Source organism: Euprymna scolopes, chromosome 41, assembly GCF_053919585.1.
Source record: "Euprymna scolopes isolate OS-2025 chromosome 41, ASM5391958v1, whole genome shotgun sequence".
NCBI classification, from domain to species: Eukaryota; Metazoa; Mollusca; class Cephalopoda; order Sepiida; family Sepiolidae; genus Euprymna; species Euprymna scolopes.
In genome coordinates this window covers 75,775,143-75,798,506 of record NC_136522.1, presented here as the reverse complement: position 1 = coordinate 75,798,506, position 23,364 = coordinate 75,775,143, and the positions used below count along the sequence as shown (strand labels likewise).

General features: G+C 33.4%; 1 protein-coding gene across 1 annotated transcript in view; it reads right to left on the bottom strand.

The window, feature by feature from the left end:
- Window positions 1-23,364, bottom strand: part of LOC145266635 (uncharacterized) — a 471,019-nt gene that overhangs the window by 220,089 nt on the left and 227,566 nt on the right. Inside the window, exons 74-83 of the mRNA XM_080122558.1 lie at window positions 21,260-21,445; window positions 20,692-20,832; window positions 18,128-18,319; window positions 14,935-15,066; window positions 12,846-13,034; window positions 10,512-10,649; window positions 9,444-9,632; window positions 7,370-7,501; window positions 5,144-5,329; window positions 2,043-2,174 (exon numbers count right to left, since the gene is read on the bottom strand). Of these exons, the coding sequence (XP_079978684.1) occupies window positions 2,043-2,174; window positions 5,144-5,329; window positions 7,370-7,501; window positions 9,444-9,632; window positions 10,512-10,649; window positions 12,846-13,034; window positions 14,935-15,066; window positions 18,128-18,319; window positions 20,692-20,832; window positions 21,260-21,445 (1,617 nt within the window). The remainder of the gene's footprint in view (window positions 1-2,042; window positions 2,175-5,143; window positions 5,330-7,369; window positions 7,502-9,443; window positions 9,633-10,511; window positions 10,650-12,845; window positions 13,035-14,934; window positions 15,067-18,127; window positions 18,320-20,691; window positions 20,833-21,259; window positions 21,446-23,364) is intronic.

Below are 23,364 nucleotides of genomic sequence, written 5' to 3'. Positions count from 1 at the left end.
GATGTGATGGCGAAACAATTTTATTTCTTGTGGTTAAAACAATCAAATGTTAAATTCGACACACTGCTACCAAAAACTCGCTGCTCCAAATCTAGACGTTCTTCTGTCAAATGCAACCCCAAATCTCAACACTCTACTGTCAAAACTCATCTCCAGAACACAGCGCACTATTGGCATCAATTGTTATTCTGAAATCCAAATTCAAAATCAACCCAGTCTCTGAAAAATCAGGCTTTTTATATCCAACTGGAAGCATCTTATTTGCGTGTTAGGTGACAATATCATAAACATAAATAGAAGCCTTTTTTTAACCCACAAAAAAAAAAAGAAAAAAAGACAAACTAAGAAACGTTTAGTGTCGTGACAGTTATGAATAGCCATGCATTTGACACTTGGAGACTTTTTCCCTTGATTGAGGAAAATGTGAATACCTTGGCCCAATGCTAGTCACAGATGAACATCAAAAGACGGAAATGGCTTGCTTTAGATTCATACAAGACCCACGAGTCCATCTTCAACAGCAAGCATGTCAGTGAAGAAGTTAAACAGAAAAGATTTACAACATACACTCAAGGTATTTTTCTATATAACTTGGCGGAGTGGACACTTACTAAAAGATCAGAATAAAACATTTATGCGGAATACCATGTAATTTTATTTTACTAAAAAAGTGCTATTATACACAAAACTAGACTGCTATGATTTGTTCATTTAATGAAACTATCATAAGAACCACTTGTATCAGATACACCTGCACGTTAAACACTTCAAGCTTTCATAAAACCTAGCAAAAGATAAACAGGACTAATAAAGATAACATCCCTTGACCAAATGATAAAAGACTTCGGTACTTGTGCAAAATTTGAACCAGACGTAACTAATCGTCCGCTCGGCTTTGTTCAGAACATAGCGTCATGCGGTCGGGTTTGACTGTTATCTGACATAAGACGCCAATCAGCCAATCAATGTACGGCAAAGGAGCAGACGATATGTGGGGAAAATATTGGAAGAAAAAAAATCAATAAATTAAATAACAGCACACCGTCTCCATCTTAAATCATATATCAAAAAGCTACCCGGTTAGCAAAGTTTCCTCTCACATGTGCTGTCTCTTCTCACCTCACTTTGATATCGTCTGATGCGACCATAGTCTACCTAATCCAAAGGGAACATCCCGCCTGTCTTAACTTAATTTTATTAAAAAAATGGTTGCCCAACCAAACCATACAGGAAAAAATATTCATGAAAAAATTTACTTTACATTAGTTACAAAAATAAAGAAAAACAGCAAAAAAATAATGCATAAAAACCAGGAAAATGTGCATTTTTAAAACTTTTATTTAAAAAATATGAAAAACACAAAAAATGGTTATTTTATTAATTTTGTTCAATTTTGTTTGACCAAAAATATGGTTGAAAAAATACAGCTTGTTTATTTTATTACTTAAAAAATAATTACTACAAGAATAAAACAAATTATTATGATAGGTCGTTGTTCTTTTTTATTTTCATTACTTTTCATTTATTTTTTTCTGGTGGTTTTATTATATTTAAATGTTTTCTTCGAAGTTCGGTGAAAACGGCGATTAAGGTCATGTTTTGAGCAAAACTGTGCGGCTATTTATTTACGTCTGGTACAAATTCTGCTCAAGTACCACGATTTCAAATAAGCATCAGATTTCCCATGTGAAAACGACATGAACAAAACCATCAGTTTCCCAGAGTTAATTTTTTTGACAGAAGTTACTGGAGATTTGTTGTTAACAGACGATGGTTCAGTGGTTAACAACACGGTCTAAAAACCTAGGTATCTCAAATTTGAATCCAATTCGTTTCATAAAATCCCTTTCATTTAGGATGTTTGCAACCTTCACTTAGTACCTCCTATAAGTACCCTATGTTTTTTTAGAAAGAATTCTCTCTAGAAAAATATGGAGGAAGCGAACGCCAAAAATATTATCGTTAGTATTCATACAATATAATTATGAACAGCATGATTATAATTAAGTCAACGAGTATAGAAAAGTGGTGACTTCACTTACTTTGTAAGGGTTTGCATTGGCATTGTATAAGGTTTTCCTTGGAGCAATCCTTCCTGTAATGCTGTCAATATAGAAATAGCTAAGTGCAGATGCTGTCTCATTTGAATAGAAACGGACTTGGTTTGCTGGGCTCTGCAAAGATAAAAATTAAATATTTAAATTAAACAAATGATTGTATCAGTTATTCAAACAAACAATTTAGAGAAAAGTTAGAAATTTAGAAGGATGTGACAAGGCAATGTAAAGTTTTTGGCACCAGGTGAATTGAGAGAATGTCTAGTAGGAAACAAAATGATAATAGGCATAAAAATACAATATGTAACGCAATCCTTTTCTTTAATATTCTACTTGCTGTTTTTTAATCTTTAATCAATCATGTGTTATATGGTAAGAAAGTTTTTCTAATATTTCGAGGTTAATTTTTCCTTTTCAAAGTGAGTCTGTATCGGATTCATTTGCGTCGTGTGTTCACTGGATGTAAATAATGTATTAATGCAGTGACGAATTTTAGTCTCACAGAGAAAGACAAAAGTGTTTATTTATAAGCTATTTGCTGCAAGGTCACTGTGTCATTTACTGAAGTTCATGAAATTCTTTATTTGACTAATCAACTCTGGTGTTCTGACTTCCTTACTTCTCCCATACCTTTCATCATCCCTTACAGACTCCCTGCCTTCCTTCAATCTCTTATGCCACTCAAAACTAATGCTCGATTCATATATGATGATCTAAAAATAGTCTGAAGCATTTCATACACTTCTGTGGCATTTTTTCCAAGTTAATTAGAATTTTATTGCATATCATTCTTCTAAAATGTCCTCACATCCAGATTGCATTTTTGAAATTCACCAGCTGTGACAATCAGGCTTTAATAGGGTGCATTCCAATTCCTGCTGTAGCTGTTCATTTTAACGTGAAATCATAAAAGTTGAATAGTCATCTCATAAGGAGTATAGCAATAACATACTGAATTATCAAGTGTTAACGACAATTTTAAATGCCTGTACAAAAAAAAAAAAAAAATCTGGAAACTTATTGAAAACACTTCATATCTCAGTTTTAGCAGTGTCACTTTTCATTGGACGCAACACCAATATGTGAAAGGAGGGTGCCACATTTTTTCTGGATTACTTCACTTACCCTTTATCCTCACTTCATAATACCGAGAGCTTAACAAGGAGGCGTTAAGTATCACATTTTTAGGTTTTGATATAACTCGACTGGAAATTGAACCCCAGTCTTGCAGTTTATTTGCAAAAACTGCAATCTTCATACGAATTGGACCGAATTATATATTCTGAACATTAATTTTGCATATAATATACTACATTATTTTATCTAATTTGGAGTGGTCATGTATTTATGAAGGCTAAGGTGCTGAAATCGCTCCCATGTGTCTCAAAGAGGTTTTAGAAACACTAGCAGTGAGTGTTATTTTTTTTTTATATATCAACTCTCGATTGAAAAAACAAATCTCTTATCAGCAGTTTTTTTTTCAGTTAACCAAAGATGCAAGACTATTCACTACTGAAAATTTGCACGTACTATAAAAAATACAAACAAATACAGCTTTCTTCCCCTTTTAATGTATTTACGTACTGTTTGTATTGATAAAAATTATTAGAAATTATGTGTTTTCAAGTGAAAATAATTCGTTTTAACGTAATGTCGAATACATTGTATACCTATTTTTTCTAGTGCTACGGTGTAAATGTTGGACAGAATAACGAGAAGACTCGGAAACAGCGAAATGAATATATTTAACAGAAAATACAGAAATAATATCAGTTGAGTGGGAACTCCACTCAACTGAAGGACAACGTAAAGTTACGACTGTCTCTCTCTGACTCTTGGGTTCAGATTGCTGAAAAGTGACTTCTGGAATAGTCCATTATCAGAATCTGTAGGGGTGCCACCACAACATCTAGATTTTCTAAAAAGGTCACTTAGTTTAAAAATATTTACCAAATTTTTTTAATGTTAATTTATTGAAATTTATAAAACATGTATCCTTTAAATATTCGTGATATTCAAACTCATATTGAAATCATAAAAAAAACTACTGTCTTAGTAATGTGTAATCTACTATAAATGTTTTAATAGTATATAGACGGATCGATAAACCCTGTTTTTTGATATTGTATTTTTCTCTAAAAAATTGCTAGGAGACATCTTTAAATAGTTTTTGAAAACTTTTATTCACCTCAAAACAAGGCAATATTGCAAGTGAAGCGTAATGGGCTGCTGTGGTAAGGGAAAGCTTAATAATGATTCAACCTAGTTAGGGAGTTGGACAACAAGATGCTTGTTTGCATTTAAATTGTTGCATATTGGTAGTGTCAGAGAAAGAAAAAGATAATTCAAAGGCAAGTCGTTTCTGGAAGGAAGCCATAAGGATAGAAAATCTTCCATCATTTAGGATCCTCTATCACATGAACTCACTCACTTTAAAAAAGAGGTATTAATCTCGAAAGGATGAAGTTTAGTAGTTGTCGGGTGAGTTGAGGGTATTTCCATTTAGAGATTACAAGTACATTGAGTTTAGTGAATCATATAAAATAAGCATAGAAAGGGGTTAGAGAAAGGCAGATATTGTTAGACCTATTAAATTGAGAATTCTTATTTTTGCACTTTATCCAAGAGGGAGAGTCTAGTAGTTGATGCAGTAGCCCAAATGTAACATTAATGCTCCACGTTTTATGAAAATATAAGATATTGAAGTGTGTGAGAAGATTTCTAGACTGATAGAGGAAGCTTACTGTCTTTGTAGCAGTCTTGGCAACATAACCTATGTACTTATTTCACGTTGGCTAAAAATGTCAGCTATATATAAGAAGGCTTAACTCGAAAACCTCTAGACAGAAAGTTATTAATATTGCATGTAATAAGAGGAAACAAATAAGGATTAGAAGCACAGAAGAAGGCATCTACAATCGACACGATGTAATTGTAGTGTGTGATCTGTTAGGGTAGAAATTATTTTTTTGCATCCTGTTAAAGAAGATGAGGATAATGGTTGGTTTACAAGCCTCAATTTGGCAACCGTACATCATTTACAGGGAAATGGGGGCTTTATAGAGATATAAATAGTGAATACTTACACTACTATCATCGTCAGTTGCTCTCACTTGAAGGAAGGAAGTATCAGGTGCTGTGACATCGTTTACAGAAACAGTCCTTGAAAAAGATAAGAACTTTGGTTGGAAAAAGTTTCGAATAACAGTAATGTCCAATATTCCACTGGCGCTCTTTGCCGGGGTACCGCCATCCTTAACAAGGACTTGAACCTGTAAAGAGAAATGAATAGCATAATCACTTTTAGTCAAACACAAAGAACATTCTAAAAAGTATAAAAAAATTGTACTTCTGTTGTAATGTGACTAGATCTGGAATATGATGTACAAGCATGGGGACCTGTATTCTAAAAGGATATGCTAAAGTTAGAAAAGAAACAACAAAAAGTAAGAAAAAATGGTGGCTGAACTAAGACAGCTCTCATATGAGCAAGGACTGGCAATGATGAATTTAATTACTTTGGTTTGCTTGTTTTAAAATATATCAATTCTTTCTGGGTTATTTGATAGCAAATCCAATAATTTTGGAAAAAAAGATTTTATACTTCAATTTCTTTATATCTTCAACATATCAACCTTTTTTGTGCTATTCAATACGGAATCCAATAATATTAGAAAAACGTTTTTATACGTCAAATTCTTTATATCGCCAAATATTTATTCATAGTGACTAATTTGGTTTTGTATTATAGTATATCAACCCGTTTTGGGTGATTTAATGCGAAATCCGGTAATCTGGGAAAAAAGTTTTTATGTTTCAACTTGTTTATAATTTCAAATATTTATTCATGATATTTAGTTTGATTGTTTTGTTTTAAGGTATATCAGCACTTTTTCGTTTATCTAATGCCGAATCCAGCAATTTTGAAAAAAAAAAAAAAAAAAAAAAAAAACGTTATACGCCTCAAGTTCTTTGTATCTTCAAATATTTATGTTTTTTAAAATTATTTTTTTTTTTAATAGCAAATCAATCTTTTTCGGGTTATTTAATGCTGAATTTAGAAATTTTGGAAAACGTTTTTATGATTTAAGTTGTTTATATCTCAAATATTTATTCCTGATGCTAATTTGGTTGTTTTGTTGAGAAACATTGTAATTTTTTTCTTGGATTAACTAAATATGATTATGTTTTGCAAATAGAAAGGAAAATACAAGTACATCATCTTTGTCCCATTTTATGCCAGGAAGCGATTAATTTGGAAAAAAAGAATATTACGAAGAAACCTCAATGAAACATCAATGATTCTGCATAATCACGAATAGATAGATTTGTAACGATACCTTTTTCTTAATAGTTATAATCAAACAAGTGTCCAGAGATTGAAGCTGTTTATTCAGTATATTAGACCGTACTTACGAAAACAGTGTTTAAGTTTACTTATCATAAGACACTAAAACAGGTAAAGGGAGCCAGTAAATACAAATTATATGCAGGAGATATAGCGATTTTAATGCAATGATAATAAATAGATATTGATATCATAAATTAATGATGATATTCAATATATATGTATATCCTAACATCATGATATGAAATGGATATGATAACCTTACCTAATTATATGCAATGGGTATAGTATGCTAAGCAAATGATATGCAATGCGTATTATGTCAAAACCTAATTATATTTAATGCATATGATGCCCACACCACAATGATATGCAATGAATATGATGTGCAACCATAATGATATGCAGTGGGTTCATTTCCAAACCTAATGATATGCAATGGGTATGATATTCTAACCTTAAGATATACAATGAGAATGATATGTAAACATACTGGTATGCAATATTTATGATCTCATAACTTTACGATATGCAATGGGTAAAGTATCGAAACCTAATGATATGCAATGTGATATCTCAACCTAATGATATGTAGTGGGTATCATGTCTTAACTTAAAGATATGCAATGAGTATGGTGTCTAAACCTAATATGCAATGGGCATGATATCCAAAGCTAATAATGTGTAATGTTTAAGATGCCAAAACATAGGGATATGCAATGGGCATGATATCCAAATCTAATGATATGCAATGGATATAATATCGGAAACTAATTATATGAATTGTGTATGATACCCTAAACTGATGATATCCAATGCATACGATATCTAAACCTAATAATATGCAATGGGGTATGGCGTTAAAACCTAATGATATACAAAGTGTATGATATCCTAACCTAATGATACGGAATAAGCATGGAATGGAAACCTAATTATATGAAATTAATATTCAAATTCTTACCTGGTATTTGTTGGTGTTTTCATTTTGGAGGTTTCTGTTGAGAGTAATCTGTCCAGATATCGAATTTATTTGGAAAACCTGTAAAGCTGCACCATCTCCTGTTATCGAATACCTCAGTTCGTTGAATGGATTCTGGCAATAAAAATGTGAGCAATGCATTAATAAAAGCCTGTTTTATAAGTATTTTAATAGTGGATGCACCGACAAACTACAATTCCTTGTACCCCCTCAATGTAAATACCCCTGTCAAACCCGACAAACAGCAAAGTCCCACCCCGACACAATAGAGATCCCTAGATGTAACAAAGCCTTTTACTTTAATAGTTTCTGAAAACTGCTAGACTCTGGAAATCCCTTCCGGTTTCCTGCTCCTCCAACTGTACTGACATGCAGAAGTTCAAGTGTAATGTGAACAGATATTTTGCTGCTCAACTCCCTATATATCGCCCTTGCAACTTATGTCCCTGATAGTAACCCCTACATCATCATTTGTTCGGGGTGAAAATGTCAATAAAAAATTCAAATTAAACAATATACTATTTTAATATACTTAACATGCATGATTCCCGGACGTTGCCTGGGGACGTGATTGACAGAATCGAAGATTTAAAATATCTGTGAAACATCTTTCTTACCCCCCCCCCTCTCTCTCTCTATCTCCCTCTATATTATCCACCCTATTTTTATGACTATCTCTCTCTATATATATCAACCCCCATTTTAATTCCGTTTTCACTGACAACTGAAACAATCGTTAACAAATTATTACATAATAACACTAAAATTTACTCTAAATTTCGATTCCCCTTAATTAATTCGGTTCCAGTGTATCATTAACAGAATTTATATAAAAATTATGCTTATATTCTTCCTCAAAGTAATAATGAAAATAAATATATCAGCTTTGTGAGTGTGTGTTATGTAGCTTTGTATTTTTAGCTGGACACACAAACAGAAAAATTTATATTATATGATAAATGGCTTTATACTATATTGAAGCAGAGAATAGCTCATGCAAAGTTAAAGGTTATGGGAGTAAAGCAGGATGTAGCTTATGATTAACATACGAGAAAACTTAATTCTCTCATTTTGAGATTTTAAGCCATAATTTTGCCAGGCCAGTGGTTAATCGTTTGACATGGCGAAAAACTTTAAGAGTTTTACTTTTGATTTTATCAAATAGAGGGGATAGGGAAGTAGTTTGATAGAAAGTGGATATTTTGGTCTTTTGATCAGGCGATGTCTCCTAATGAAACGCATCACTTGTTTTTGAAACACCTCAATGCGATTGGCTACTTGTCTAGTCTATGTGGTATAATCAAGGCTATATAAAACTACTGAGAGGACATAAATTAAATAAACTGTAACACTACACATATAAAAAACAAGAACGAATTTAAGACTTTCAAAATTCAAATTCAAATGCATTACATTAGTTCGCCGTACATAGAATGAAGGGTCAAGTAATAATTAATTCTAAATGAAGATTTAAAGTTCAATCATCAACACAAGCGATACTAATAATACGATAAAATGTACTTAAAACTTCTATCCGGTCATGACCAATAGAACAAAAATAGATTCCCGACTCTAACAAAACACACTTGGCAAACGTTGAAGGTTAGAGCTGCAAAAACGTTGTGAATAAATAATAAAGATGAAAATAGTAGCCAGATTAATCCAAGTTATCATTCTTCTTATCTGCAACCTCTCTCTTACAGATGTGATGTTGCTAGTCTCAATCTTTTCTATGAATACTATTATAGCGCGTGTATTCTTCAGAATTGTGTGATCTATTCCCTGCTTCCGTTGTTCCAGCTCATTTGACTCGTTGGTTTAGTGGTCTCCATCAATTCACTGTTTTGGTATCTCATTGTAATACAGCTTTCAATTCCAGTAGCTTATTTCCAGGAACTCTCTTCCTGCTGACTGTTTTTCTCTTACCTATACCTTGTGGTTTTCAAAACTACGGTCAATAAAAATCTGTCTTCTCGCCTTGTTTGAGCGATTTCCATAAATATATAATAATATAAGATAAAAAAAATTGAATTAAAATAAAAAAAAATATTCTTACGATTGTGTCATCGTCAGATGCTTGAACCAGATACACTGTAGATCCAGGAGAAGTAGTTGTACGGAGTTCAATGGATTTTGGCAGGTTACGAATTACAGGAGAGAAATTATTGCGATCGACATTGACAGTGACTCGCATTGAATTACTAGTTTTTTTGGGTTTGCCGCCATCTTCAGCAATAATAACAATCTAAAAAGGAAATAAAATAAAAACAAACGATAAGACATGATTTAACAGGGAATATCGACCCCCCTCTCTCTCTTTCTGCCTCCGCCCCGCGTTGTTTTGCAACAGAGATCAATTCGAATAAATTTCCTCTGTTTCAAACAGTTTTATTTTGACTTCATATTTTTTTTATGTTTAATATACACAGGTAAGATACGATCGATTAAACGATGAATATCGATCTTGCTCTTGTCCCACAGTTGTTTGGAATGGAGAATTCATCTCCTCTATTTTAAACAGTTTCGTCTTTACTGCATCATTTTCCAAGGTTTAGTACACGACGATATGAATTAACAGTAAATATCGATTTCGTTTATAAATTGTATTCCTATCTTGGTTGCTGTAGGATATCATACAGCAACTAAGGCATGAATCCAATTTATAAACTTCCATATTTTTTTGTAATAATGAAGGCAACCTTATTTTCTGCATTTATAACTTGAACTGCAACGGGTCGAGGACAATGACTGTATAATTTTGAGTTTAGATATGACAAAAATAACACAAATAAAAGCCATGTGATATAATTTTTTTAAACGAAATAAAACAAGACTTTTTCACAGGGTAGTAGTAGTAGTAGTAGTAGTAATATATATATATATATATATATATATATATATATATATCTGTGTGTGTGTGTGTGTGTGTGTGTGTGTGTGGATGCAATACAAAAGTTCATGCAATTAAATCAACTAACAGCTGAATTGTCGAATTGAGTACCAAGGCGAACCTCGGCGAATGACAACACCTTAAAATAAATTTCTTTACGTTTTTTCTTTTCGCAAAAATTGAACCTTACTACAACTATTTCGTCATTACAGTACTTTAAGAACAAATACTTACATTAAATGTATTTTGTTTGCAAGTTGTAGACATCAGGGAATCTCTCAGAATTATGTCACCTTTAACAGCGTCGACAAAAAAGCATTTTTGTGCTATGGTGTCTCCAGTCATCTTGTATCTGACTTCGTTGTTGGGAGCCTGTAAAGATAATTGTATTTATAAAATTTAATCTAACATATGAAAGTTAAGTCAGTCGAAGTTTCAAAGTTAAGCCTGAACAGCAAAACACCTGAGAAATTTATATTTGATTTTTACTTGCCTTTTGCTAATTGTGTTCATTGTACGATTAATTTTGATTTATTTCTGAAAATACTTATTCTGTCGAGAAATACTGATAAAATTATGACATTTTCCATAACTTACATAAGCAGTTTACGTCCTTTGTAAAAAATAAGAAATTGTTTTCTATTTATTTAATCAATTATAAACAACCAAGATTTCGTTTGACTTTAAATTATGTCTTACACAGCATACGTTAACTAAACAGCTCACGTTTTCTTATTAGTTGTAACATAACTACATTAATGCTTATCGCAGGAATATAAGTTATTTTACTTACTTTATTTCTGAAATTATTTTTCTGGCTAGAAATTACTTAAAATTACGACTTTAATAAAAAAATGTTTCGACATTTCGGTATCAATTTTTACTTTCAGATAAATAACTACATGCGTTCAATCTATCTATCTATCTTCTTCTATCTATTTATTCTATCTTCTATTCTATTCTCTCTTCTTCTATCTATTTCTATCTATCTATCTATCTATCTTCTATCTATCTATATATCTTCTTCTATCTTCTTCTGTCTTCTATCTATCTATCTATCTATCTATCTCTTTTTTCTATCTATTCTTCTATCTATCTATCTATCTATCTATTCTTCTTCTTCTATCTATTCTTCTATCTTCTTCTTTCTATCTATTCTTCTTCTTCTATCTATTCTTCTATCTTCTTCTTTCTATCTATCTATCTTCTATATAAATAAAATGAACTCATTTTTCCCATGTGAGTTTAACCTTAATAGGATTAAAAATCAAGACATTACATGCAAATGTAATGTGCACAAACTGCAGCACAGGATCTGAGGTGTGCTATAGGCCTATTACCCTTACACTTCCTCGATAAACGTACATTCCTATATTTTTCCCGGTGAGAGTTCACTGCCAAAATCGGTTAGATTCAATGGAAGTTGCAACATCTTTTTTCTCTATTTGATTCCTCCTTTTCCCTCTCCCCATTTACACCGCATCGGATGCGTTCACAAGGAACAGTACGAAGAAACATCTATTTGGAATCGTACAAGGTTATTTATGCCGTTTTTTGTTTTTTTTTGTCTTCTTTCCATGATTTATGCTTTCTGTTTTTATCCTAAATAAAATAAAAATGAAAAAATATAAAAAGAAAACGCGATTATTATTGTTTTCTTTTTGCCTTTTTTATTTTTACTTAGTTTAAGACGCAACCTGCGGAACTAACCAGTTCTTACTTTCGGTTTTAACCACTCTAACCTTGAAATATAACTATACCTTTATTTATTATTGCTTGCAACTAAACATTTATTTTTACACAAAGAAGTAATTCTTTACTGTTTATTATTACAACGCAACGATATCGTGAATTCACTTGCATTACACTTAAATTAAAAATTAAACAAATAAATTTATTTAGAATTCGAGAAAACAAAAAAATCATTTAGAATTCGTTCACTGCGGAATTGATATTTGACCTAATTCACTTTTTAGTTAATTCATCACGTTTTTTTCGTTTTTTTTTTGCGCTGTCGCTTCAATGATTCGAGTTCGAGCACCCCCCCATCAAACTTTTTTGGGATTTTTCAAACACCCGGGCACCGCCGGACCGTTCGTATTACATCACGCTCATTCTTTTTTTAATTGTTTTTTGTTTCAGGATTTTTTTGATAGTTTTAACGTTGTTTGTTTTTATAATATTTAAACAGGGTTATTACTTCGCTTTGTTTTCATTTTACCCCCCCCCAACCACACACTCATCTAAAAACCCGGGCAACGCCGGGTACCCACCGCTAGTGTATTAATAAAGTTACAACTGCATAGTTTATTCTATTATTATATCTTAATTTGCTTTATTATCTTAATAATATCACTATATCTTAATTGACTATACATTGCACTTCCGCATTGTATTGCCTTCTATAAATTTAAATTTCATTTTTATGAATGCGTACGAATTTTTATTATTCAATTTTTATTTTCTCTAAATACGACAGAAACAAAAAAAAATAGCAAATGAAAACAAATAAAAGACAAAAATAAAAAATAAAAATAAAATAAAATAAAAAAACAATAAAACTCTTACAGATTGATCGTTATCCGTAGCTTTGACAGTCGTAACGACACTAACGACGGGTAGAGTCTCCTTTATTCGTACCGTCTGCGAGGGTGGATTAAAAAATGGACTATTCAAATTATTGTTGGCCATTGTGACAGTAACGACCGCGAATGCTGATCGTGCTGGAGTTCCCAAATCACTAGCTTGCACGCGAACCTTAAAAAAAAAAAGAAAAGAAAATATAATAATTAACATTTTGAATAAATAGACAAACTTCTTTGAAACCACGTTAAGATAGAAATATTTTATTAAAACCTCATTCAATTTTTTAACTAACTTAAAATGTTTCTTATTAATTCCGGATAGTATAATATCTATCATCATTGTAAGAAAGAGTTTTTTTTTTTCGTAAATAAAATATCCGTGGCCTCGTGTTATTTAAAAAAATTAAATTTTTTTTACATAGGCATCACCACTTATCGAGGCCAAGAGGCCACTCGAGGATAAGAGTTAGCGAGTGTACAGTAGAAATTGGACAATATAGCAACCGTTAGTAATTGAGATTCGGTAAATTTGTTAACTTATATGGAACGGCTCATCAAAAACTTGTTTACGTTGGACTTGAACACAACCATATTGTAATCAGCCGGAAAGCAGGAAAACGGAAGAAAATTACATAGGCGTGCAGTTCTAAGAATGAAGCTTTACTCATGGAACCTACGTTTAGGTTTAGGCACAGATAAAGGGCGGGGGAAATTAGTGATAGTGTTTTCTGCTAGACGGGTGTTTCTTGTGAAAGTTTGTATCAAGGTTGTGCGCTTCCGTTCTTGGACACGGCATCGTAGAAAAGAATTCACTTTAAACATTTTTAGGCATGTGACGGCTGATTTATGCTTAGAATTTAGAAATATTGAATAAATAAACGAACTCTTTTGAAACCAGACTAAGATGCAAATATTAAAAAAAAAATCATTGAATTTATATTTCCTCTCTGTATGTATATATTTTTCTCTATGTTAAACAAACTGTTGTAAAACACGTATGTTAATTTTTTTTGTTTCACCATGTATTTTGTTTCATTTGTAATTTTTCTTATATTCATTTTGTAATCATTATATACAAACTTATGCACTACTGTAACACTAAAGCTTGATTGTATTTAATTTTGATTTTAATTATTTTCATCTTCATCCCTTCACATGTTTTTCGCCTTCCTTAAATCTCTTATGCAACTCAAAAAGTAATGCTCGATTCATGCAAGATAGACCAAAAGCAGTCTGAAGCATTCCATACGTTCCTGTCGCAATTTTTTCAAGTTTAAAACATAATTTTATTGCGTATCGTTCTTCAAATGTGTCCTCACGTCCAGATTGCATTTTTGAAATTCACCAGCTGTCACAATCAGGCTTTAGTAGGTTGTATTCCAATTCTTTCTGTAGCTGTTCATTTGAACCGGAAATCTTAAAATTTGGTCAGTCATCTCATAAGATGTATAACATACTGAATTTTCAAGAGTCTACGATAGTTGTAAATGTCTGTACAAAAAAAGGCTGGAAACTAACTTAAGGCACCTCATAGAAGCCCAACGGCTATCGCCGGAAAAAGCTGCCAATGAGACAGGTATAGTGAACTTATCTGTGTTGCCTCAATTGCACTCTTAAACCTTGATTATTTTAAAATAAAGCAGGCGTTATATATTAGTTATACTGGAATCTTTTGAGATGAGCAATTTGTATATTTATTTATTTATTTTTATTTATTTGTGGACTGGTGTCCTCATCTTCATAGTTGTTGCCCGTGGCTCAGTGGATAGAGGCGTTTAATTTCTACGGTTCCAGGTAAGCATTGTCTGAAGGTAACGGTTCCAACCCACCCAAAACCGGCAAGATGATTAGTTGAACAAAATATGGTGAGACAACATCTATGGAAGGCAGTAATTACTGATGATACAGTTAAGAGACAGAGGAAAGCCAGAGGAATAGTTGGCCGAAACGCCGTGAAACAAAAACTGTAAAGATGTCCACAAATAAATAAATAAATAAATAAATAAAGAGCAGGCATTATATATGACCAAATGACTCATTGCCACAGCAAAAATACCACATCTGATACTTACTTTGTATGTTTCAGTGGCTTTGGTCGGGATCTTCTTCAAAGAAATAAAACCAGACCCTGCATCAATTCGAAAGATATCTGGGGCTTGGTCATCTCCAATAATGTTGTATACGATTTTTCCGAACGGTGTATTCTGAAATAATAAAACAAGAGTAACATATCAAAATTATTATTACATTTTGTCGATTTAAGATATGCTTACACATCTAACACTAATGGCTATGGTTGCTAATGACCACACGTCCAGATTTCGAAGCTAGGGGGTGACACACTTGCTATGTTTAGCCACAGTAATGAATTATAAAATGACGAAACAACTGTCTGCGAGCGATAATATCTCTTATCCCTCTCTCACGATATATATATATATATATATATATATATATATATATATATTTATATATATATATACTAGCATGGGTGCCCGGCGTTGCCCGGGTTCTTGGAGGTGTGTATTGAGCAAAAAAAAAAAGTGGTAGTGGAAAGGGAGGCTCGAACCCGTACCGCGAAGGAGGCTAAGAACGAAAAAAAAAGTGACGTCTTTGCTGTTACGACCACCGCCAAACCGGAAGTTACATAGGTTTAAATTAAGGATAGACAATCGAAAAAAGGGGAAGACTGTCTTTTTTATTACACGGTGGTCACCACTTATCAAGGCCCGGAAGCCACTCAGGGATAAGGGTTATTGCAAGTACAGTACGTTAGAGTGGAGATTTAATGAAGTGTTTACTTAAGGGGGCGGTTCATTAAAAATTTGTTTACGTTGGACTTGAAGACATCCAAGTTGTAGTCAGATGGGAAGCAGGCAGACAGAACAAAGTTCCACAGGCGTGCAGTTCTAAGAAAGAAGCTTTGTTCATGGAATCTGCGTTTTGATTTAGGTACAGATAAAGAGTGGGGAAAATTTTTGACGGTGGATTCAGCTAGACGGGTGTTTTTCGTAAAAGATTGGCGAGGGGGGACCAGAGATTGGAGTCCAGACGAGCACCTGCCATGGAAATAACGATAAAACAAAGATAGGCTCACAACGTCTCCTCTGTGGGAGAGAGGTTGCAGGGTAGAGAAAAGGGCATCCTCCCTAAGCCACGAAGTCTATTTTTTTCTCTGTCAAGGCAGGATAGGTTGTTTTTAGCAGCTCCTGTCCAGATATGGCAGCAGTATTCCATCCTTGGACGTACTTGGCTTTTATATAGATAGAGAATTGCATCAGTAGTGAGATATCTTCTGGGGCGATAGAAGGATCCCACCATCTTTCCAGCGACTTTGGCAACAGGCTTGATGTACGTGTTCCATTTCAGATCAGGAGTAAAGGACAAACCCAGAAGCTTGTCAAAACATGGGGCTTCTCCTAGACGAGAGTCATCCATTTCAATTAATGCTAGATGGAGATCAGAGCGTTGATGATGTAAAGATAGGAGTTTGGTTTTAGATGCATTAAAGGTAACCAGCCACGTCTTCCCCCACTGAACCACGCGCTCGAGATCAGAGGAGAGAGAATCAGAGAGAACTTTGTCATTTACAGCCTTTGATGTGTTGCCGTAGATGGTCGTGTCATCAACATAGATGTCAACGAATGATTTAAGTATGTGTTTAGGGAGATCATTGATGTAGATCAGGAAGAGAGTTGGGCCCAGGATTGACTCTTGAGGGACTGCAGCATTAATACCGCATGCCTCTGATTTTTGTCCATCGACCACTACTCTTATGATCTATCGGAGAGAAATGATTTAATGATTGAGAAAACCTTTCCAGTTATACCGTAGCTGGAAATCTTGTGAAGTAGGCCCTTATGCCATACCTTGTCGAAGGCCTTTGATATGTCAAGAGCAATTGCCCTAGAAAGGAAGCCTTTGTCAAGAGATTTACTAATCCTATGAGATATAACCGTTAGCACATCTGCGATAGATCTTGCAGAACGGAAACCATATTGTGTGTCACCAAGAAGGTTATTTCTGCTGAGGTGGTTGACTATTTCTCTATTTAATATGGATTCCAGCAACTTACTCATAACACACAGGAGACCTATTGGCCTGTACTGAGAGGAAGATGACTTATCACCTGAATTCTTAAATACAGGGCATACTGATGAGGTTTTCCAGGGAGTCGGAAAGCACTTCTCCTTAAGGCCACGCTTAGACAGTTTCGTAAGTATGGGAGCAAGTTCTGGTTGAAGCTTTTTTAACACTATAATTGGGATGCCGTCAGGGCCAGTTGCTCTACTGAAATCAAGGTTCTTGATTAGCTTGTCGACCTCATGCGCAGATATTTGTATGTTACCTAGCGTGTTGTGTGTTATAGGAGGAAATATGGGGAGTTGATGGCTTTCATCGCATAGGGTAGAATTAGCTGCAAAGTTCTTGGCAAATAGTTTGGCCTTGTCTGATGCTGACGAGATGACCTCTGGTCCATTGATAATGGTTGGGATAGAACGCACACTTCTGTTCAGGATCCTATTTGTTATTTACCAAAACTGGTGGGAACCAAGCCGCTGCTCAGCTACTTTGGATTTAACAGACTAAGCATATAGATTTCTTGCATTTTTTATTACTCTTTTACAGTGGTTGCTGGCGGTCCTGAAAGCAGCTTTAGTCTCAGTGCATCTATTATGTTGGTAGTTATGGAAAAAGTGATTTCTGTGCGCGATAGCAGCAGCACATTCTGGGGAGAACCATGGCTGGCTGTTAGGTTTTTGTTGTCGAAAATATCGACGATAAAAGCGACCCCTCCCTGTAGAAAAGTGCCCAGTTGAGGGTGAAGAAATTAATGTTTTAGACAATTTTTCAGTATTTATCGTCTGGTCGAGCCCAGTTTCTCGATTATTTCTTATCACAACAAGATAGGTTTTTGCGCTATTGGGTCATCATTTATTAAGATCGAAAGCCACTTAAGGAAAAAGGCTAATGAAATGGATTGATTATCAGTTTGTAAAATGAAGAACATTATGAGAGTATTGAGAATGATTAATAGAATAAACCAATTTCGGATGCTTCTAGGGACTGTTAATGACAGAGCTCTTATGACATTGAATGCAAGGACGACCGTGATGTAATCTAAAGGGAATTAGTCCCATGGTACTGTTTTCCACTGACGGAAATCTCTTTCAGAGGAATTCTGTTCGAGGAAATTACGCCTGACGCTAAACCTTCGATTCGATTTTGTTTTATAGACAGAAAAAAAAAAACAGAGATACTTACGGGGTCATCGTCGTCTTTCGCCGAAACTGTAAAGACTGACTGGCCGATGGTCGGGTTCTGTTGAAGATTCGTGCTGTAAGGTGTGTTCACAAAATAAGGAGTGTGCTTGTTCTTGATTATAATAATAGTGAGATACCCCTTTTTAGGATTGGTCTTCGGAGGATTTCCCTTATCAGAAAGCGTCACTTCACCCTGTGGATTGAATAAATAAAATGAAATAACGTTATCAAGGATGTTTTATTAGTCTTAACGTCGTAAAGGAAGTGGTAATTTATTTAAAAATGAATGGAAGTTCACGATATCAGAAATTATATAAAACATCTACGACACGTGCGAATAATTTACAAGTTTATTATAATCATCAAATATTTGGGAGGTGACAGAGGTCAAATGATTAACGACATAGAATAAGGATCTAAGTGTTCCATGTTCCATAAAATCACTTTCACTTTGAATGTTGGCAAACTTCACGTGGTCCATTCCGTAAATACCCGATATCTCTGGAGACATTAGCTGAGTTTCGCGCATAGTGAACAAACGAACACAATGCACAATGCTTTCAGTTTCGAGACACATATCGTCTCTGTTGCATGTTTTAGCCGATAGATGTCGATATCAATTTTCTCTCTCCCTTTCTTGTTTTTCCTTCTCTTTTTTTTCTTGTTTTTCTCGAGTAGCATGCGTCTAGAAAAAGTGCGCCATGCGCTTCCACTGTGTCTTATACATACAACCGATTCTGTTATGAGATGAACTTTCGTGAACTATCCTGCTTTATCGAGGTAAGCCCATGCATTACAAATCAGGAACAAACTCGACAATCATGAATTACCCCGGTAACAACTTTAAGCAAATACTTACACTCAAATCACCCCTGATCAGCAAATGTCAACAACATGCATGTACGCATGCACACGCATGTCTTATCTTTTTTTCACAAAAGTTGTTGTTCATAAAAAAATGTATAAGTATTCTTTCTTGTTAAATAAAGTTTAAACTTTATATATATATATATATATATATATATATATATATATATATATATATATATATATACTCGGTATCTATTTGCATTAATTTATGTTGACGGACGCGCAAGCTTACTGCAACATATCTTTCTAGAAAGAAATCTGTCTTGAAAGATATGGGGAAACGAATGTCGGCAACAGAATCTTCTGAATGCACGGATTTTCAAGGAAAAGAAGATCAAAAACGAAGAACAAAAACAAAATATTACTTTAATAATTATTGCTTGAACAAATTAAATTTTCGATTACAGTTAAAATGATGTAGTCTACAAGTAAATAGCAAACAAGTGCAGAAACCACCAATTAAAGTAGAAAAATGTCTAATATTACCTGCATTTCAGGAATGTAACAATTAACATCAAATAATCTATATATCTATAAAATTAAAAAAATGTGTGCGTGTGTCAGGATAATTCTCAACCTATATACTCAACAATGTTTGATCTACAGACTGGAAATTTGGTATATACAGTATTCAGACACGTGGAACACTTTTAAATCAATTTTTATCCGAAAAAAGGGTTGCTAAAGCGTCAAAATTGAAAAATTGCTACGTGGAAGTCGTTGGATTTTTATCATTTTAACAGTTTCACGACTGCACATGCGCTAATCGTTCACATTATGTTAAGAATAAGAAGGTTCGAAAACACCTTTTAGAGATCGTGTTCAGTTGGGCTAATGGTTATCGTACTTGACTCACTGTCTTTTAATTTTAGTTTCGATCTCAGCTCGAGTATTTTTTCACTTACAATAAGTGAACTGTTTAGAAAAAACATAATACTCACATGAACATGTCTAAGTTTTTTCGTTATTTGACGTAATTTTTTCAGGGAATATAACGTTACGTTTTATATTGGGCAACGCCGGGCAGCATGCTAGTCTTATCTTATATTTTATAAAAGTGAGAATGCGTTCTCTACCTATATACTCAACGAATGTTTGATCTACACATATTGATATATAGGATATTCAGACACGGAAAACTTTTTCAACGGTTTTCATCCGAAAAAAAAAAAAAACGGCTGCTAAATGGTCAAAATTGAAAAATTTCAAATTTTACTGCATCTAGCTACACCGATTAACAATCGGGACAGCAATAAAGTCACAGGAAAAAGGCCGCTTTTATTTCATAGTCGCCAAAAATAATGTGACGGGAAAATTCATATTTAATCCATAATGTCGAGAAATAAAGTCACGAAAGAGTCACATTTAATTCATAGTAGCTAATATTTTGTAAATATTTCCGTGTTGAATCTAGATTAAATACAAACTATCATATTGAATCACTTACTAAAGTTTATGTGCATACTATCGGTCCAGAGTTGGCATTGCCCGAGATCCATTACATTAACTTTTATATGGAATCCAGGTAAAATATGAATTATCGTGATAGCTTTAATTTCATCAAATTCAATGTTTATCTGATCTGTTTACATCAGAAGCATTTACCATAGTTTTTAGTAAATTAATAAGATCATAAACTTTCAAAAACTTTTCAAAATGCAAAATGAAGTATTGTAAAAGCTGACGAATTCTTACAAAATATCTATCTTTTGCGATGCCCGTGAGGTATTTCTTTGCGTAAAATCCGCCATCACTATTGAATATTCCAAAGAGGTCGATTACTTCTTGATCGTTGTTAAGCCCATTTAACTTGAACTCGAGTACGTTGTTAGGAGCCTAAAAGTAAAAACAAAAACAAACAATAAAACAACGTCAATATTCACATGTTGATATTAAGAATAAAACGTAAATATGTAGTGTGGATCCTGATTAAAAAAGTATATAAAATGTAGTGTCTATTAAGATGCACAGACAGTTAAATATTATAAACGTTGAAATCTTGTAAAAACGTTCTTATTAAAGTTTTATATTTGCATATTCTATATACGTTCTTATTTAATCGTATATTCGTATTAAAGTCGGATATTCATATTTACGTCCTATATTACAGCATATTTCATAAGCTCTTATTTAAGTCACATATTTCTAATGCATATTATTTTTAGATTTCTATTAAAGTTGTACATTCTTACGGCATATTGTTAAATAACCACTTTCGTCGTTGGCAAAAGCTAATTATTATCAACCGATATAATTGTCTTACCTGAGCATCATTATCAACCGCTTGTAGCTTTTCGATTACAGTGAATGGCATAACATTCTCATATAGAGTAATCGTGTAATTTTCGCGCTTCCACAACGGGACATTCAGATTCTTGTCAATAATAGCAATGACCGACGCCGTGGCCGATTTTGATGGGTTTCCTCCGTCTTTAGCTTCGACCCAAATCTGAAATGAAATAAAATAAGTCATTAATTTAATAGAAATACAAGAAGAACCTACACACTCACGTGTTTAATACACGCATAATGCAGTAATTCCCTAGTCTGATGTATAGATGCCGTCACTAATAAAACCATCCATGCGATTTTTATAAAGTATCATCTTAAATTGGCACGTGTAAAAATTTTAGCCCAATTATTAGTTTATAAATTACTATTTTGTTTTGTTTTTTAAGTGAATATACTGTTTCATATTTTCAGAGTATAGTAGTTGCAGTGGTTAAAAACACAGACTGACAACCTGGCTGTCCCAAGTTCGAATCCAGTTCGTTCCACAAAAATCACTTCCACTTAGGATATTGGCAATCTTCGCGTTGTCTCTTCCGTAAGTACACGATGTATTTCTACAAAGAATTCTAACTAAACAAATATCTAGGAAATGAATGCCAACAATAGAATCTTCGGATTCATAAGATATGATGACGATTTTCTTCAAAGACCGCTCAACCACTTGATTATACAAATAGGAACCAACAGTTATTTATAAAGACCGAACAGAGAAGTTTTTTTTTACAAATACTAGGAGCACCAATCGTCTGGAAATTTATGTCCTTTAACCGATTACGAGTGAACTGATATTTAGTGTTGATAGAGTCTGATAAGACCCAAGACAAGATCACTTGTGCATCTACTGACATGGTCATGGACTCAAACACTTTTAAAGGAAATATTTTTACCAAAACCGAAATATGCTTCAAACATAAATACACAGCTTACAGCTCCAAGGTTGACAAAGTCCTCTAACGGATGGTACTACTCTTGCTTTAGCAAATATCAACGTGGTTTCACTATGCTTATATAAATATACCTCTATTCTACATGCCAGGTTCGAAGCATAAAAAAAACTATTAAAGTGGCCGAAGGATCGGAATCCACCGAGAATCGGTTAAACTTAAGATCATCAATATATAACTTACTCCAATCAGATTATCGAAATAATCAGATTCAAGACGAAAAAGGCAATTTTAATCAAAGTTAACACTTTTGTACAGCCTAATCTTTAAAGTGCATTTGAGAAGTTTTATTACCAAGCACGCCGAAAGGATAGGCATATAAAATCAATTGTAATTTCCTTTATATAACAGGGGCGTGCTCGAAATGAACGTTTCTGTTTAGAGCATAATTGAAGCATTGTACTTAACTTTTGCATTTAAAACTTTAATTCAAGTCATTATATATACAAATAATTTTCAAAAATCAACAATAGGTTCTTTACAGTGCAATGTAGACTATTACATAGACTACTATATGTTGTAGACTAAGTCAATGCGGGGAGGCGTGTGAAACTTCTTCCCAATGCACTGCGATGAGTCCCCAACTAAAGCAGGCAATCAATCGATTTGACTGAAAAAAAAATGGGCGATTTCATCAATTTCGATGACAATAAAAATATGGGAGTGTGAAAATCTGTTGATCATCATTCAATTCTGGGCAATGTCGTGTATCCCCGATATATATATATATATATATATATAATAATAATAATAAGTATATATATATATATATAATAAGTATATATATATATATATATAATTATTATTTTATTTATTTATTTTTAAATTAATATATATATATATATATATATATATATACTTTCCCTTTCTTTATTTACCTCATTTATTTATTTACATAATCCATGTTACTACCTTTCTCTCACGCTGATGCTGCTTTTACTATTTCTTTAGTATTTTGTTTTCTTTCCAGCCCTATTACAATTTACTTCATCGTTGGACCCTTGAAGGGCTTAACATTTAGCTACTCTGTTTGGAGCCCAGTTAATTGAACGCTGGCAGTAAGGGGTTCTTCCTTGATTGGTTTGTCTAATTGCTGACAAATAAAGGTAGCTATCTTTGGCAGAGGGCGAGA